Source organism: Crocodylus porosus, unplaced genomic scaffold, assembly GCF_001723895.1.
Source record: "Crocodylus porosus isolate Cpor-Errol unplaced genomic scaffold, CroPor_comp1, whole genome shotgun sequence".
In the NCBI taxonomy this organism is placed as follows: Eukaryota; Metazoa; Chordata; order Crocodylia; family Crocodylidae; genus Crocodylus; species Crocodylus porosus.
This window is the reverse complement of record NW_017728935.1, coordinates 2938167-2954946: the sequence shown is the minus strand read 5'-3', so window position 1 is coordinate 2954946 and position 16780 is coordinate 2938167. Positions and strand designations below refer to the sequence as shown.

Sequence of the window (16780 nt, the reverse complement as noted above, 5' to 3'; positions counted from 1 at the left end):
GGCACCACGATGAGTGACTGCCATCAATTACAACCCTCTGGGTCCGACCACGGAGCCAATTTCCCAGCCAGCGGATCGTGGTGGAACCAAGGCCACAACTGGCCAGTTTGGCCAAGAGGTGAATTAAATGTTTGTGGGTCTGCATGCATGTGTACATTCATTAAAAAATACAGAAAATTAAATAACATTTTAATACCATTATAAAATGACAGATACAGCAAAAAGTCATTCAGTAAACTTACAATCAACGGTTATTCTATGTACCTTACAGAACTATAATTGTAGCGTAGTGGAGTTAGTAGACTAAAAAGATGCCAACGTGCCTGTGAGAGACATTGCCAACATGCCCGTGACATGCCACTGCACCCGTGAGAGGCATCAATGTGTCCGTGCCACACAACGCAAATGTGCCCATGACACACAACACAAACAAGCCTGTGACGTACAACACCACCGTGCCTGCGGGATGCCAATGTGCCCGCGACACACAACGCAAATATGCCCATGACACACAACATGTCTCTGACACACAAGGCCAATGAACCTGCGAGAGATGCCAACATGCCCACAACACAAAATGCAAGCATGCCCGCAACACACGCCAACTTGCCTTTGACAGTGCCAACGTGCCCGTGACACACAAGGCCAACGTGGCCGTGAGAGGCGCCAACTTGCTCACGACACACAAGGCCAACATGCCCATGAGAGACGCCAGTGTGACCTTGACACACAAGGCCAACATACCCATGAGAGACATCAACGTGCCCAGGATACACAAGGCCAACATGCCCATGAGAGACATCAACGTGCCCATGAGAGACGCCAGTGTGTCCGGTGACACAAGACGCTAGCGTGCTCCCATGCTTACATACGTGTTTCGGATTATGGCGCGTCGACATTTCCATTGCGTTTCATGTAAAAAACCCACTGGACGGCTGTCTGAATCGGATTCAACATCTGACATTCATTTTAATCAATGCCCTGTGGTTGATCCGGCAGTGATCTGGAGATCCACGCCTGACCCCAGGGGACAGGCGGGCAGTGCTGGGGGCGGCCAGGCACAACCTGCCCGCAAGAGATGCACGTGTTGCTGTACAATGGCCAGAGGGAGGCCCTGCTCCGCTCCGGGCCCGCAGGGGGCGCTCGAGGGCAGCCGGGAGCAGCAAGGTCGAGGGGCAGGCGGAGAGCCTCACTGTCGGGGGAAAGGGCCTCGCGTCATCGCCGCCCTAGGCGGAAGTGACGTTATAATGGCGCGCCGGAAGCGGAAAGTGACGCATTCATCCCGTGCCGCTGCTCCCTGTGTATCTAACCCTGCACGCGGAGCGGCGGCGGACATGGCTCCGGGCGGGCAGGCGGCGGGCGGCGGCGCCGGGGCGGCCCCGGAGGGGCTGCGGGACTGGATCCGCAGCGCCTACCGCTTCGCCACGGACAGGAACGACTTCCGCCGGTCAGCGCGCCAGTAGCACCACGTGGGGCCGGGGGGCGTCACCGCGCCCCTCTCCTGGCGGGGACCGCGCGTGGGGCTTGGTACTCCGGGGGGGAGAAGAAACCGCTCGCCTGTGGGACCAGCCCAGCCCGGCACCAGCCAGCCGCCAAACTTGGCGTCTCTTTTCTTTTCTGCTCTCCAGGAACCTCCTTGTGAACCTGGGGCTTTTCGCTGCAGGCGTCTGGGTCGCCAGGAACCTGACGGACATCGACCTGATGTCTCCGCCGCCCGTGGCCTAGCAGCGGGGGTGAGTGGCTGGTGCTGGGGAAAACAAAGCGTCCCCTCACGCAAGTGCAACGGGAGGAGCGAGGGCTTGGGGGAAAGCAGCAGGCCCATGAGCCCCGGGGAGCAGACACGGACGGCTGCAGGCAAAGTGCCAAGCGGTTCCTAACCTGAGCCATTGGCGGTGCGGAAAGATGGGTGGCGCAGTTCACCTGAACAACGCGCCCTGCTTGGACACAGCCCTGCTGGTAGAAGAGGGATCCAGGAGTTTAGCAAATACCACCGAGGCAGGGAGTTGAGCTGTACTGACAGAAACAAGCCCCCTGCTTGTGCGTGGCCCGTTGTTACCAGGGGTTTGCATTGCAGACAGATGTTCACAGCAGTTTCATTTTAGGAAACTCAAGAGCGACTTCTGGTATATCGCTTCAGTACGCTAGGCTGCAAACCGACCTGCTGACTCAGCCTTTGTTTTGTATTTTATTGCAGCCCCTTGAATCAACATTCGCCCGTGTCAAAGGCTGAAGCGCTGCTGCTCCCAGCACGGCAGGATGACCCCCATGACCACGGGAGCTTTGTGTTAAAGCTACCACAAGTCTTGACCTGCTTGTGCAGCACTCCACGTTGCTTTTGTTTTGGGTAACAATGTTCAGCAGCAGCTCCGATTCGCATGTATTGCCATTCCACAAGCGACTAGAAGACCTGCAAGTCTGAGAGACTTGGCTTCGGTTGAGCCAGCCGGGCACTTACAGTAGTCTATTACATTTTCAAGGCTTACGGAGCTTGCATGTGGAGTTTCCTTCTGTACTGAGGTTAACGGTTCATTAAATGATCCTTGAGTATATATGGAATGACGACAGGCTACTGTGCTGGAATTTTATTCTTTTAATAAGAAATTTCAGCTTACAAAAACAAGGTGTAAAAAGAGTAGATTTACAAAAAAATCATAAAAACATGATTCATATTTCACACCCAAAAGAGAAAAGAATAAATCCCAGTCCTGAGTTGTAGGCAGGACTTGTTAACCGTTTTATTCAAAGGGAGAGTAAAATTTTAAAAAGGCCTAGGTAACTCTAACCACCAGAAATTTACATGGATAACATTCAGACAGGATAAAGCTGGTGCATTTTTCTTGTCTCAGAAGAATGATGATTGTATGTTGTTCTTGGCAGGGAAGAAGCTATTTGGTGTTGCATAACCTTTTAGCGCCTTGGACTATTTATTTCTACAAGTCCCCACTGTCAAGTTGTTACAGGAATGTAGATGGCAGTGGTGGCATTACTACAGGGGAGGTGAAAGCAAAGATTAGGGAGACAGGCCCTGGAGCAGTGCTACTTCCTATCCTCGACCAGGTGCGCTAGCCTGCTACAGTTCCTACAAGAAGATGCTACACAAACAGTAGAACGCTTTCTGGCCCTGAGCATTATTATGGCAGTACCACTGCAGCATGGCTTCAGATTCTTTGGATATTTATGCACAAGTTCATGTATTAGCGACTGTTAAGACACACTTTATACGGCACTAGCTCCGGGGGTTTTACCGGGTGTGGGAGATGAGCCCCTTTAAGAGTAGATGAGGCAATATAAGTCACCTTTAACCTTTATCAAGTAGAAAATTCATTGAAAAGAATGGCTGCCTCAGTTTTTTTCAAAGCAAGTTTGGCAGTAGCCTACAACAGGTGCTCATTACGAACTGTCTCCGGGTCAGTGGGACGTAAATTTTTGTCCAGGCAGTTCTAGCCTCTGAAGGGGAAAAGAACGGTCAAAACAGACCATTAGCACCATTTAGGCAAATCTTGGTTCCAAAAGACTGTGATTTAGAAAGCATGAATCTCGTAGGATCTCAGTGTAGATCGGGGCCTATTTATGCAGCTCCACGTCTAAAAAGTTTGATTTATTGGATACTGTCTTGACAAACCTTTCACTTAAATTTTATGAGCAGGCAGCACTTTAGCTTGGTTTGCACGTGGCAGGCATGACACAGAAACGGCCAGTAATAGTTGGATTGGGATTGTCCACTGCTACTACCACCTCCAAAAGTCCTTGGAACAAAGGAAGTAGTCTTGCTCCCCCGTACAGCACAGCATCAGCTTAAGAAATTCATGATTTTAGTAGAAGCCTGAAACACAACTCAAGGCATTTGACTTAAAAGCCCTGACAAAAAACACTGCGACAAGCCAGTAACTTGTCAAGATTTTAAGTTTAGCCTGGGAATCTCATCAAGATTGCAGGAGGATTTTTAGTGAGAAAAGGAAAACTGCACGTGACTTGTCCAGCCTTTGCTAATAGACGGTAATACCCTCCCAGCAGTTACCAGGGCTGAGACTTCAGAAATGTGTGTCAATATGGGATTTTCAAACAGGCTCAGCATTAGCTTGACTCTGCTCCTTCAGAAATCAACGATAAAGCTTCCTTTGACTTTTATGAGCAAGATTAGATCCAATGCTGATAGCTTTTCCAGAGTCCTAGCCTCAGTCACTAACGCATCACAGCACTTAGCTGGTTATCTTACCAAGCAAGACTTTGGAAATCCATTCCCTGAATTGAAAACAATTGTTCATGTAAAAGGTAAACTAGCTAAAGGGATGCACTGAATATGGTCAGACTTTTAAAGAAGAGGGAGACTTGTGAAATAGGCTGGACCTGATTTTCAATTGGGGTAAAACTGTAAAAGGTCCATTTCTTTCTCTCATATGAATGGTCCCTTTAAAGGCTGTAAGCGTTTAGCAAAATCCGAAGTTAAGCAACAGACTTGGTTGTTTCAGTGGTCTCACAGTGAAAATGGCAGAGTCACTTAAAGACTGCAGCTAGTATAAGTCTCTAAAACATGAACTCTCAGCTGTCACACATACAATTATATGGGTCATTTAGGGTGGCAAGAAACAGCACTCTTCACTCCAGCAAATAAAGTTCCTATTTATAAAGGCTTTCTAATAAGACTAGGCAGGAAGGTGTACATGATGCTTCCTTTGGCATAATGGTGGTAGCAGCAGTATTGTGGGTTATGTAGACCAAAAGCTGCCTTTCTCGTGCTGTCAGAAAGGTGCCTATGAATTTCTCTGGAAAAAAGTTTGAGGTAAAGGACAGATTCTAGTCTAGAGTGCAGCCAAAGTCTGCAAGTCATTTACCTATGGCAGAGGCTTCTCTCTAATAAGGTACATTCTTAGACCTTGTCTGTGCAAAGAAATACTGCGTTAACTACACTGACACGGCTGAAGTGATCCCCGTCCCCAGTGCAGATGGAATTTAGGGGTGGATAAAGAAGTTACTGTGAGATGAGCGCTAGGACTGAGTGACATCTGCTCTGCATTAGCCACCTATGTGCAACCTTCTACCCCAGTGCAAATGACAGCAGACTAGCCATAGTTAATTGTGGGGTTAGCTTTCATTTACTGTGGGGTATGTGAGCATGTAGGTAGCTAACACAGCCCAACTGACACTTTTAAAGTTCCAGCACTTACTTACCTGATGAGAAACCTGTGCCCTCACACCTTTACGGAGGGAGTAAGCTATATCTGCAAAAGCCCTTCTCTCGCTTAAAAGTACATCCACATGGGAGCCAGAGGATCTCTTGTAGCTGCACAATTAAAAAAAGTAACACCCATAACAAGAAGTTACACTGATACAAAAATCAGTGTCAGTCAGCCTACTGAGACGCACACTAATTTAGAAGTGATGGAGGCTCTCATCCCAGTGCTTATGAGGGGTTTTTTGTTTGGGGTTTTTTTTTTTCCACCCCGCCCCCCCCCCAAGTTAAAACCCAGCATCTGAAAGTTCTCTTCATTAAAAAGTCCAACTCCTCCTTCCTGTATCTACTGCCATCGTTCGTTTTTTACCCTGAAATACATAACCAAGATTTTTACTACCACAAATCAATGTTCAAGTGAACACTGATTATCTCTGTCCATTCTTTTCTTGCCTCCAAATAGTTTGAGCAATGTGGGGGTTATGGGACCATTGTGGGGGGTTAAGAAAATATCTCCTTTGCTTTTCTTTTAACCTCCAGAGAATTCTGCATGTACATTCTTTGTGTTAAATCCATGCACCGTTCACTCTAAGCAGTAAGTTACTGGCCAAGGAGGAGCTTTTTGCCCTGACGCTCGGCTCTCGACGCTAAGGAGATCCCATTCTTGGATTTTATACCTTTTAGCCACTACTCCCCAACAAAATGCATTCCCAATATACTGCATCCCTGTCTTGCTAGGTGTTCCTTCCCTCATATAAATCGGCCTTAACTTTTAGCCGTGGTCAATTTGGCATTATTATTTTAAAACTCTTCCCTTTCTCTAGCTCCAACCTGAACAGAATTCAGTAAGAGGAGGACAGTTCAGAAAGTGCCCTAAAGTATACAGTATTTTGCTCCAGCTCCAATGCATTCTGAATCATGCACAAGCTTTACACAATAAATTAACAGTTAGTGGTTAAAGTCAGTCTTGGGCCCACTGGGCTGGTCATTTTTTTTTCCCTTCTGGAAATGTAAGTTGAAAAACAATTCATTTTTTATGAAGACCGATTTCAGTTTAAAAATTCCTTTGAAAGTGTTGCGGCCAACCGTACAAGTTATCCGTAGCACAAAGAACTCATACACACACCGAATGAAATCAGCACGATGGAAGGGCTGGCCCAAAGGCACGCCCTAAAAATGAACCAAGACAAATCATCACGAGTTGGGACAGGTAATTAACAGATGCAGTTTTTGATCATTCAAACTGTGCTGTGGTTTTGCAAATGTCAAAGCTTGCTAAAACGCTTCACATTCCCATCCATAATAAATGGACATCAGTATTAATGTAATAGAGGCAAAAAACCCACACCCAATTGAGGTTTTGTATTCCCACCGGCAACAATTCCTACCCACTGCTTCCTCCCTGTCTGATCTCCAGCCGGGTGCAGGGATTAGAGAGCGAAACAAAGACAGCGTTCTGAGCAGGTGCTTATGTTTTACCATTTACTCTTTAAGCAGAGATATTTAGCCACCTTAAGCAACTGTACCACTTGCATAAACGCTGCTCATTCACGAGACAGATTGCTACACATTGCTAACTGGAAATCTGTGCAATTAGTACCATGGCAAGGGGAATTTTTTCTTTCCTTTGTAAAGTCAGCACTTGCCAGTCATCACGTTTGAAATACAAGCTGCTGTTAATTCACCAAAACGCCACAGAATTTATCATTCATAATATGCAAGCTCGTTGTAAATAAGGTACTTGCTTTGACCTGACTGGAAGTGGCCTGAGTGACATAAGAAAAATTAAAAAGCCAAAACATGAACTGCCTTTGAACAAGTAGTCATTTGAGTTATTACAAATACAGGAATCTCAGACAAACACACTAAAATACTAACTTCTGAACTTGCTGGTAAACCTTTTTTTTTCCTTCACATAGATATGAAATGTACAAATGTCAATGATACCGAAAAGTACTTGTAAAAAACACACAGATTTGTCTGCCACTTGAATAACGAGAGGGGAATTTTAAAATCATTTCCCAAGTTTTCTGTCCCATGCAAAAGTGTAATTGGATACAAGGCACCAAATTTAATGAATCATATAAAATTAGTTCACAAAGCTTTTTCAGTAGGCAAAACTCATCCCCATCCCACTCTCCAACTCCCCCCCCACACACGCGCGCACGCACGCACACACACACACACACACACACACACACAATTTTCATTCTGCAATACTGTTGACCTCTCCTGTAGTCCATGCCGGGGCAGTTTGGGGGCAGCCAAAACCCACTTGCCTGTTGTCTTTCAATTGATAAATAACTGCATATGCAGAGCAGGGGACTTTACAATCAAAAAGCAGAGCTTCTACATAACAGAAACAACATTTGTGCTAGAAGCTTTGCTTTAAAGAAAAATAACCTCTGAGTGTGAGTCCATAGGACACAATTAATGCTTTCACCATTCCCAATTTTATTTCTGTGCTCTAAAAACATGTCTGGAAGTTCTTACCTATCTGGAGGTGTTACCATCACCTGGAAAAGGATGACTCTAAGATGATGAAGGTTTGGTGCAAGTTAGCTGAATACACATTATTCAGTTTACTGCCATATTTATGACCACTTTTAAAGTCACCAGACCAAGACGGTGTTCTTGTCAGTAGTGAACAAAACAAAATCTTTGCTGTTCTTCAGTACTTTGCAGTGAAACTCTTCTTTGCCCGGTGCATAGTTCAAACCCGGCAATGCAGGTTAACAGTAACTTTCTGGGAAGCTGTTGTAATTAAAACTTGCTGGTGGGGTCAAGTTAGCCTAAAACAAATCTGCAGCAGACCTTGCGTTTAATCTGGCCATAATGTTGTGAATTAAGTCTCTTAAACGTCACGTATGGAATGAAATAAAGCCAATTTGCATAAGACTTAAAACATTAAGAAGGTGCTGGTAGCAACTCTCTCGGTAAAACTGCATATCTAGATCACCGTTAAGTCACTGATTAATTACAGCAGCTTCCTATGCTTTTGGGGCCTGTTCCACAAGGTACCAACCCTAGTCACCTTCAGGTGTTGCTCTGCATACATTTCAGGGGACTCACTCTGCAGGCTGGGTTCCTAGAGAGCCACAGGAGAGACTGAACAGTGATGACTGCTTTTTAATCTACCGCAGTGCTCTAACATTTTGGCCTAGCACCTGCTGCTGCTCCAAAGCCTCCAAATTCAAATTCAGTCACAGACATCCTTCTACATGCAAGCAGGGACCTCTTGCAAAGGGGCTTTTATCTAGCTGGTAAATTAACGCAAGGACAACTTGTTTAATGTGTCATTTAGCCAGTCATTTAAAATGAAAGGTTTAATTAGTCTGCTCCCACAGACCTTTGTCACTGAAAAAAAACAGGTATATGCACGGGGCCAAATTCTGCTCCCAATTACACCAATTAAGGCTGTGATCCTGCTGGTATTTCCCAGGGGCTTACATTTACTCACATATCTGCGGTCTCGTTAAAGCCAATGGAGGCTACTTGCATGATTTAAGATGCACCCCAGGTACTTAAAAGTTTGCAGGACTGGGAATTAAATCCACAATAAGTCAACTGACATCAGCTGTGAATGAGCTGAATTGGACTGTCGGGATTAAGGAGGGACAAAGTTTGTCAAGAGTCACTTAAGTGGGCTTCGCTGTAATTGCAAGCAAGATCTACGTTCATCTTACTGACCACAAGGTAACTTCCCATAAGAATTTCTGGCAACCCGGACACTATAAAACAGTGTACACCACAGTGGGAGCATTGGGCAATGCTTATATAAAGAAGCCTGCAGTAGACAAATATAAACCAAACAGCATAAAAAATGCTATACGCTATCGCTTCCAAATAAAAGCTAAATATTACAGAAACCTCACAGTGTTGGAAAAAGCAAGTTTACTTCAAAGTATAATTACTTCCTTCCCTACCAGGGTAGGTCATTTTTTCTGACTGCAATTTCTCCACATCTCAGCACTACTGGGCTCATGTCACGTAGAGAGGCCACTAATCTCAAAAGATGTCAGCAGCGAATGCTACTAATCTGCTTGGGAAATCTGATGCACTGAGAGCTAACGGTACACCTTCCTTCCAGCCTCCCTTCCCTCTCTGCTACCTACGCGATTCAAGTGACAACTTTATTACTACCTGAATTCAAATATTAATGCAACACACTCAGTCAAAAGATGAGCATTCATAGTGATAAGTCTAGGCTCACTGCAGTCACAACTGTAACGCTGCATTGTGTTTGCCTTTCTGTCAGACATTTTTATATAAACAGGGCTACATCAGCAAAGGTATTCAGAATTCGTCACTAGGGTCAGTCATAGTGAACCATGGATCTCCTGTTCAAGAGAAAAATGTAATCTCTCTCCCCTCCCCGCACTGAAAAGCCGATCCAATTTCATCTTAGAAGTTGGACAGACTTAGAAGGATAAATCAGTAAAATTTAGAAAATATCAACTTCCCCCTCCACCTCAAGAGGATTCAGAAGGCATAGTTAAGCAACATTTTAACTTTCTTATCTCTAATTTTCTTTTTAGATCCTTTTTAAAGGTACTAAGCACCTACATCTTGCTCTAGCAAAAATTCCATAATGCTTAAGCATACATCTCATCAACCCACTGAATGTTTTCTTTCTTACTTTCTTTTTCTTTTTTTTTTTTTTAAATGAAGCTCAACTTACATTCACTGGACCAAATTCAGTTTCCACTGAATTCAATGGAGGTGCACCTTTTGACAGGGCCTCTTAATCTGTCCCATTATATTTTGAATGACAAATATCTGTTTTCATTTCCTGGTAGGGCAAAAAAAAAAAAAAAAGAGAGAAACACAAAAAACCCCAATCCAAAACCTAGGAAATAAATGCACAGATAACTGTCAAGATGAATAAATAAAAAAGTCATATCCTCCCAACTCTAGTTACAGATAAGGCTTTTAAAAAAAAATACATTTCATTTTATCAGCACCTACGTGATAGCCTCCAGTTGCTGTTACTCACTGGAGGCAAAGGGTACAATTCGGAAATGACATTTAACAGCAAGAAAACAGGCATTTTGTTGTAGGCTCAGAAGCAGCAGGTTGCTCAAAAATGCATGAAAGAGATTCCTGAACAACTTGAATTCCCAAGGACAGGGGAGACTCAGCAGGTCATTGAGAAAAATGCCTGAATCTCTGCTCTAGTGAAAGGAAAGGAGTTAATTGCCTGTCCTGCTGCAGGAGTGGCTCCCTCCCCTCTGGCTGTCGAGAGTGATTAACAGCAACCTGAGATGAGAGCCTGTTTTGCCTGTTGGGGCAAGAGGTTAAGTGTTGCGATCGTGGCAGTGGCAACAGAAGGAAACTTACCCCACCACTCTCCAGAACAACAAGGGTCAGCTCTGCCAGGTGGTACATGTCTAATGGGCAAATGCTGACAAAAATACAAGGGGGTGGGGAAAGGAATAATGGTTTCAGGACTTCTTTACCTGGATGCTAAGCTGAAGTTGAAAGCACTCTGGGTTATTAAATGGCACCCTCACCATTTCCAAACAATCTAGATGGACTGCAGGGGAACAACTGAACCGCTCGCAAACATTTCTGTGATCCCAAAATCGGAGCGCAGACAGCAAAAGCCTCAAACCATCCGATGTTTGAAATGTGGTTCTGCTCCAGAAAGCGGCTACAAACAGCGCAGGGAGACCCCTGCGTTTGGAAAATCGCTAGAAAGGCACCATGTCAAGCTCAGATTGTATGCACACGTGGTTTGTTTCCTCTTACACATTTTGCAGCCCTGCAAAGGCACTGTGGGACCCGAAAGTCAAGCTGTGTGCAGGAAGGAAAGAACACTGGTACAAATACAAGATGGCCTGGCCCAAATTATTCTCAGTCACACTGGTACAACCTCACTGCCTTCCTTGAGTTTGCAGAAGTAACGACAGAGAGCTGCTGACTAAAGCCCTGTTTATACACAAAAAGAATCCAGCTCATTTTCTTATAGCTGAAACGGCCCATGCAGTGGTATAATCAGCTCACACGGGCCAGGCCTCCATTCACAACTGCTTATCGTACAGCAATACAGCGTACTCTGTTTAAATGCACGGCACTGGGGCTAGAAAAACACTTTGTACTTGCTTGATGGAGATGCGCTTATCCGAAGGTAACACATGCATTGCTCAGAGTACACAGCTTTGTCAGTGTTACAATATTAACAACCCCAAAACTTAACTAGCTCTCATCCTTTTCAGAGCTTCTAGCTGCAGCCTTTTGAAAGGCACTTCCCCATCGCCATTTCTGGAGCCAATTAATATGCAATTAACCAGAGTAAAATGATTTTACAAATTAGAAAGGGATCTGAAATACTGTCTGTGCTCAAGTAATTTCAACACATAACCAAGATGCAAATACTGGATATTTGCTATAATGCAAGCAACAGGAAGAACAACATGGGGCCTTTAATATGCCTTTAAATGAATTATGCAATGATCCAACATGCATAAAAGTCGAGCACACTGTACTGGTAAAGTGCTCTTAGCATGGATACAGCTTATATGCTCAAAACTGTGCTCTTCCTGGTATAGCTTATTCTGCAGCTATAACCCCATGCCCTGAGCAAAATAAGCTATATTTGTAATACTGGAATTTTGCCAATAAGCTGCACCCATGCTCACAGCGTTTGCTGGCTCAGCTGTGCCGGTCAGGGATCACACTTCTTGATACCCCTGACCGATACAGGGGTGGGCTGGCAGAACTGCGTAGCATAGACATGGCCTTATTTTAATTTAGCGTAAACATCATCTTAATTTTGTTTTTAAAGCTGTCAGCAGATACAATTCTGAACGTGCAGGGGCGGATCTGGTCAAACAAAACGTTCCATTTTTATGCAACCCCTTTCTAGAGCAGAACCACTTTTGTTATACTGCATGTTGCAAACCGGAAAAAGTAAACTGGCAAGTCAATTCAGCCTACGCAAAACTGTCAAGATGTAGTCAAATGCTACGCTTGGGCCCCACCAGTACCCAGAAAATGACCTGTTGCTGTCAATGGGCCTTAGTGACTCTTCAGCAAGAGTGGCTTTTACCACAGTTGGGCCCCATCTACTGTAGATACCGTAGGAGCAGTTGGATAAGCAAGTCACGCTTTGAGCCATAATTCACAACAAGGTTAAAAGAGGTTCTACCATACCTGTGCATTTCTTTTGGAGGTTCATCAGCATTCCCCACGCGGGAATGCAGTGTAATTAGGAGCTGGTTTGATGATTTTGTATCCTTGTTGAACACAATGGGCTGCCATTACTTTGATGCGCCTTATTTAATTTTTTTGCAATATAAGATTCACGATACTAGGCACCTGAAGTGGTTTCTCTTGTTCCGAGGAGAGCATGGTTTACCGATACCTTTTAACGATGAAGATTCTGTTTACAATCTTACGCGACAGAATTACACAGCCAGACGCACACTCTTCCAGACCTTGGGTGGCCAACGATGCTCTGACCTGTTCCTGCAGTAAGCCTTCATTCCTACAAAGAGGAAAGATGTGAACACCAATGGTTTAAAATAACTGAGACTGTCGATTGAGTTACTGATGCTTCCCGTCACGGGAATGTCAGTCTTCTGTCCTTATCGCTGTTTTTGGACGGCACCTGAGCTTGGAGTTGTGTTTCTGAGATTCCTGCTTTGCCCTGCACTGTTCTTTGAGTGTAAAAAAGAATGTAGGCCTGGGTTTTGCACACCTCCTCCACACTACATACATTCAGTTTGGAGTCATTGCAGTGGACCCAAAAACCTACGAACCAAAGGGAGAAAGAGAATATTAGTAACTGGCCCTCCATTATGTTGCTTGCTTTGAAGGACTGTTCATAAGCGACATCCACAAGAAAAGGAAAAGGGGGATAGAGGAGCACTTTCTTAAATTTACAGGCACTTTAGGAAGAACCTCCAGGTAATCAGATGCTTGTAGCATTTCCACGGTATTAACCCAGTTGACATTACATAGTTGTGCTGTGGTTTGATTTTAAGAGTACATCATAAAACCTCCTCAACACAACTTTCAAGAGGAAAGAGAGAATTCCTCCTCATTCCACAGTAAACTGGAGGGCGATGACATAGCTGTGAAAAGCCCTGTGGATGTGACTCACGAATAGTCCCCCTCCCCATTTCTAAACATCCTCTGTACATCTTATCACCCCAAAAGTAATCAGACAGCTGCCCAGCACGAGCAGCAGCATAGCATTACAGAGCCCAGGAAAACGAAGCACACACCATGTTAAAAGCAAGCAATAAAGACATCCTGACAGGCTACAAGGGAGGGGAAGGAAAAGCAGTCTTTGGTCTTTAAACAAACCCACACAAAAAAAGACAACATGCTTTTAGAAATAAGCTCTGGGAATCAAGCTATGAAATGGCAGGAAACTTGATTCAGAACAACTCTGACTGTAAATCTTATCTTTACAATGTACTAGGTCTATGGAACAAAATATTGACAGACTTAAGATCTGTTTCCCCAGTAATAAGGCACACGCACCTCCCTCTGTGTTGTAGCAATATGCTGTGTAGTGTCCTGAGCCAAACCCTTTCCCATGATGCATCACCACAGCGGAGAGGTCATAGACAAAGGTCTCTTTGTCAAGAGAGGAGAGAGAGTCCCTGCAGCAGTAAGGTTCCATGTTTAATACCTGGTCAAAGAGGACATGGACCCCAATCTTCTCACGGTGATTACGTCCAGACCACCTGCAACACAAATCCTTGCCATCAACACAAATCTCTACTGGACATGCAGGGGCTCTCGCTCTCACTCTGAAGTCTTATCCTCTTTAGAATTTATTTCACGTGAAAGAGGTGCTGCTCCCAGTACTAAAGGGAAGATGCGCACTACAGTTGAAGCGTTTCTGCGACTCGGAACAGCCATTCACAAGGCACTCACCAAAATGTGTGCGAGCACCACTTGCAAAACCCAGTCGCTAAAAAACCCTTCCTAAAACAGGAAGCGCGTTATTCTGCATCTTCCCTATAACAATTACACAGAGATGTGTTAATCTGGAGGCACTTTTTCTAGCATCTGCCATGATGGGAAGCCAACGCAAAAACAATACATCAGTACATACATAGTCGGCACTGTGATCCAGAAATGGTATTGTGGCAAGACCTGAACTCTGGTAAGCTCCTCGTCTAAAAACCTACCACTGTGATTCCAAGTAAGATGCCTCACCTGAATCGTTTAAGGTGCAGCCGGAGGACCTGAGGTAGTCTGTAGATCATTAACTGCTTTTTAGCTTCGCTCAGAACAAGAGGTTTAGGAGAAGACTTCCGCCGTTTGCCTATGAAAAGTTTAAGTAAGGCACAAAATGTTAATTGAGCTGAAAGCTGTCTTTGAAAGGGGAAGCCACATATCACAGACTTCCTAGTGTCAAGAGTTCAGCTCACAGCAATGAAGCTTTGCAAGTGAAATACATACGCAACGGCGAGAGATACAGCAGGGGAAACGCTGCGTACAACCTATGTATGCAACTTTCAAAGAGGCTGTTTAAAAAAAAAATTATATACACACACGTAAATGGATTTGGTGCAACGGGAAACCACAAGTTTTAAAATACTCACAACTTTGCATTTTACGCTGCTTATTGTACAGTTTCAAGCCATTTCTGCTAACATTTTGCACTGGAGAGTACTGCACTGCTGAGAAGAGAGGACGGATTACAGAAGCTAGGAGACCTAATTTCAATGCTGAATAATGCTGAAAAATTTACAGAAAAGGGGGGCACATTTACGCAGTGCCATGATTGTACTATGTCTGGAGCCTTACAGACAGATAAAGAGCATTCCTGTGCTGCTAGGATGAGTTATGATAGGACTCAGCAAGAAATTTCACCAAATATTGGGAGGAAAAAGATAAGAATTATCACAGTAAGATCATGTAGTTATTTGGGTTGTAGCAGTGTGCTTATCTTGAATTTTTTTCCATTTGTTAGAGAGGGAAACTAACTGTAGAATGGAACGGTGGCTTAAAATGAGTCACAGAAAGAAGGCGAAGGCGTGCTGATAGATCAGTGCTGGTGTCTGAAGTGTAGGGGTCCACAAAGAAATAGTGGAGAGAACGGTGGGAAAATAAAAGAAAGAGGGTAGTGAAAATGTAAAGGTTTGGCAAAGCAATGGAAAGTGGAAGCCCTTCAGTTCTCACCTCCACAAAGACCACCCATTGCCAACAACTACATTTTTATTTGCTAATTAAATAACACTTTACTCCCTGTTGGGAATGCAAAAATTAAGAGATGACTCCTCACAAAGCCTTCCTTCTGGTGCCAGCAGACGACTGAAACCTCACTTTGCTGTAGTGTTATTTCTGCCATAAAAGAGTAATACAATAAAATATTTTTTCTAGCTGGAGTAATTTGTTATATCGCCACTGCAGAGTCCAGATTACAATACAATGAAGGTGTCACAATCAGTGCTTTGAGAGTAATTAAAGCATTTTAGGAATGAACAGTAAAACACTCAAAAGAATTCTATGCCTCTATTTACATGCCACCCACTATCGTGGGTTTTTTATTTAAAAATATACTTACAACAATCCCATTAAATCACGCAGAAGTTGTTTACTTAGTCAGGGGAGAACAAAGTCTTAACACGCTACAATCAGTAACTATTCTTTGCACTTCACCATAAACAGGTTTGAACTGAACTACAATGGAGGGTCAACTCTTGATGATTTCCTGTTCACTTTTACTTGTTCATTAAGGCAAAACTTCTGATGCCTTCACTACAGCGGGGCCTTATGAAAACAAGGATGTAAGACTTTGGATCTAACCGAGTAATGTTAAATTATGCAAGCTTCATCATCTCTCCTTGCGCGCTATTCATTAATCCTTCTAGAAAGCTACGTCTCATGCTTGCTGTAAAACAGCAAAAACCCAAGGTAAACGCCTTTCCTGTTGGTGCATTGTCTCCCTATTTCAGCAAGTTGCTGGCAAACTGAGGCACCTATAGTTTCACTGCATGGCAGGGGAAGATAATGGCTACTCTGAAGAATAAAAGGATCCATCAGAAACATGCGTGCCCACCAGAGAAAGCAAGGGTCCTAAAATAAATGCTTCGGCTTTTTTTGTGGGCATTTTAGAAACTAATGGCAATTTTTAAATACAAGCATTCTGTGTGCAATACTCATTTAGTGGACCACATCACTTCTCTATGTAACTGTAGGTGATGGGCAAGTTTGACAATGCCGCCGTCAGGTGTCATGTTCCACTGTTACGGACATGCGGCCATCTGAAATGCCCTCGTACATAGGGAACACAGATACTGCTCAACAGCCCTTATGAACCCTAGCCTGCAACAGGGAAAGACCGTCAGTCATTTAGGGACCATGCAACACCCTGCAAAATCCATTCCTGCTTTTACATTTTTATTTTGACCTCCATCAGCATATCAGCTTGCAAAATATTGATATCCTGGCACTTGGACCCGTTCACCAGACCACATGGATAAAACGAGCAACCCCTGTGATTCAGTAGCTTAAAAAAAACTTGTGTAATGGAAGTTGAGATGAGAGCTCCCAGCCTGAACGGGCAGAATGAAGGTGTGGCTGCATGAAGAAAGGTAATTCCAGGCCATAAACTTTATTTTCAAATTATGAATAGGACAATGA

At 44.1% G+C, this 16780-nt stretch overlaps 2 protein-coding genes across 3 annotated transcripts in view; one reads left to right on the top strand and one right to left on the bottom strand.

Annotated features, from left to right (window-relative positions):
• Positions 1-1229: 1229 nt before the first annotated feature.
• On the top strand, positions 1230-2557 carry TOMM6 (translocase of outer mitochondrial membrane 6). The gene is made up of 3 exons (XM_019546648.1): positions 1230-1447; positions 1629-1733; positions 2195-2557. Exons 1-2 carry the CDS (start codon positions 1248-1250, stop codon positions 1723-1725), a joined length of 297 nt encoding a protein of 98 aa, XP_019402193.1. The 5' UTR covers positions 1230-1247; the 3' UTR covers positions 1726-1733; positions 2195-2557.
• A 2896-nt stretch (positions 2558-5453) lies between these two features.
• The window catches only part of USP49 (ubiquitin specific peptidase 49), an 18408-nt gene continuing 7081 nt past the window's right edge, over positions 5454-16780 (bottom strand). Inside the window, exons 4-6 of one of the 2 annotated variants that reach the window (XM_019546646.1) lie at positions 14348-14456; positions 13664-13869; positions 5454-12925 (exon numbers count right to left, since the gene is read on the bottom strand). In XM_019546646.1, the coding sequence (XP_019402191.1) occupies positions 12735-12925; positions 13664-13869; positions 14348-14456 (506 nt within the window). In that variant the 3' untranslated portion in view covers positions 5454-12734. The remainder of the gene's footprint in view (positions 12926-13663; positions 13870-14347; positions 14457-16780) is intronic. The other variant, XM_019546647.1, reaches the window with a different exon arrangement.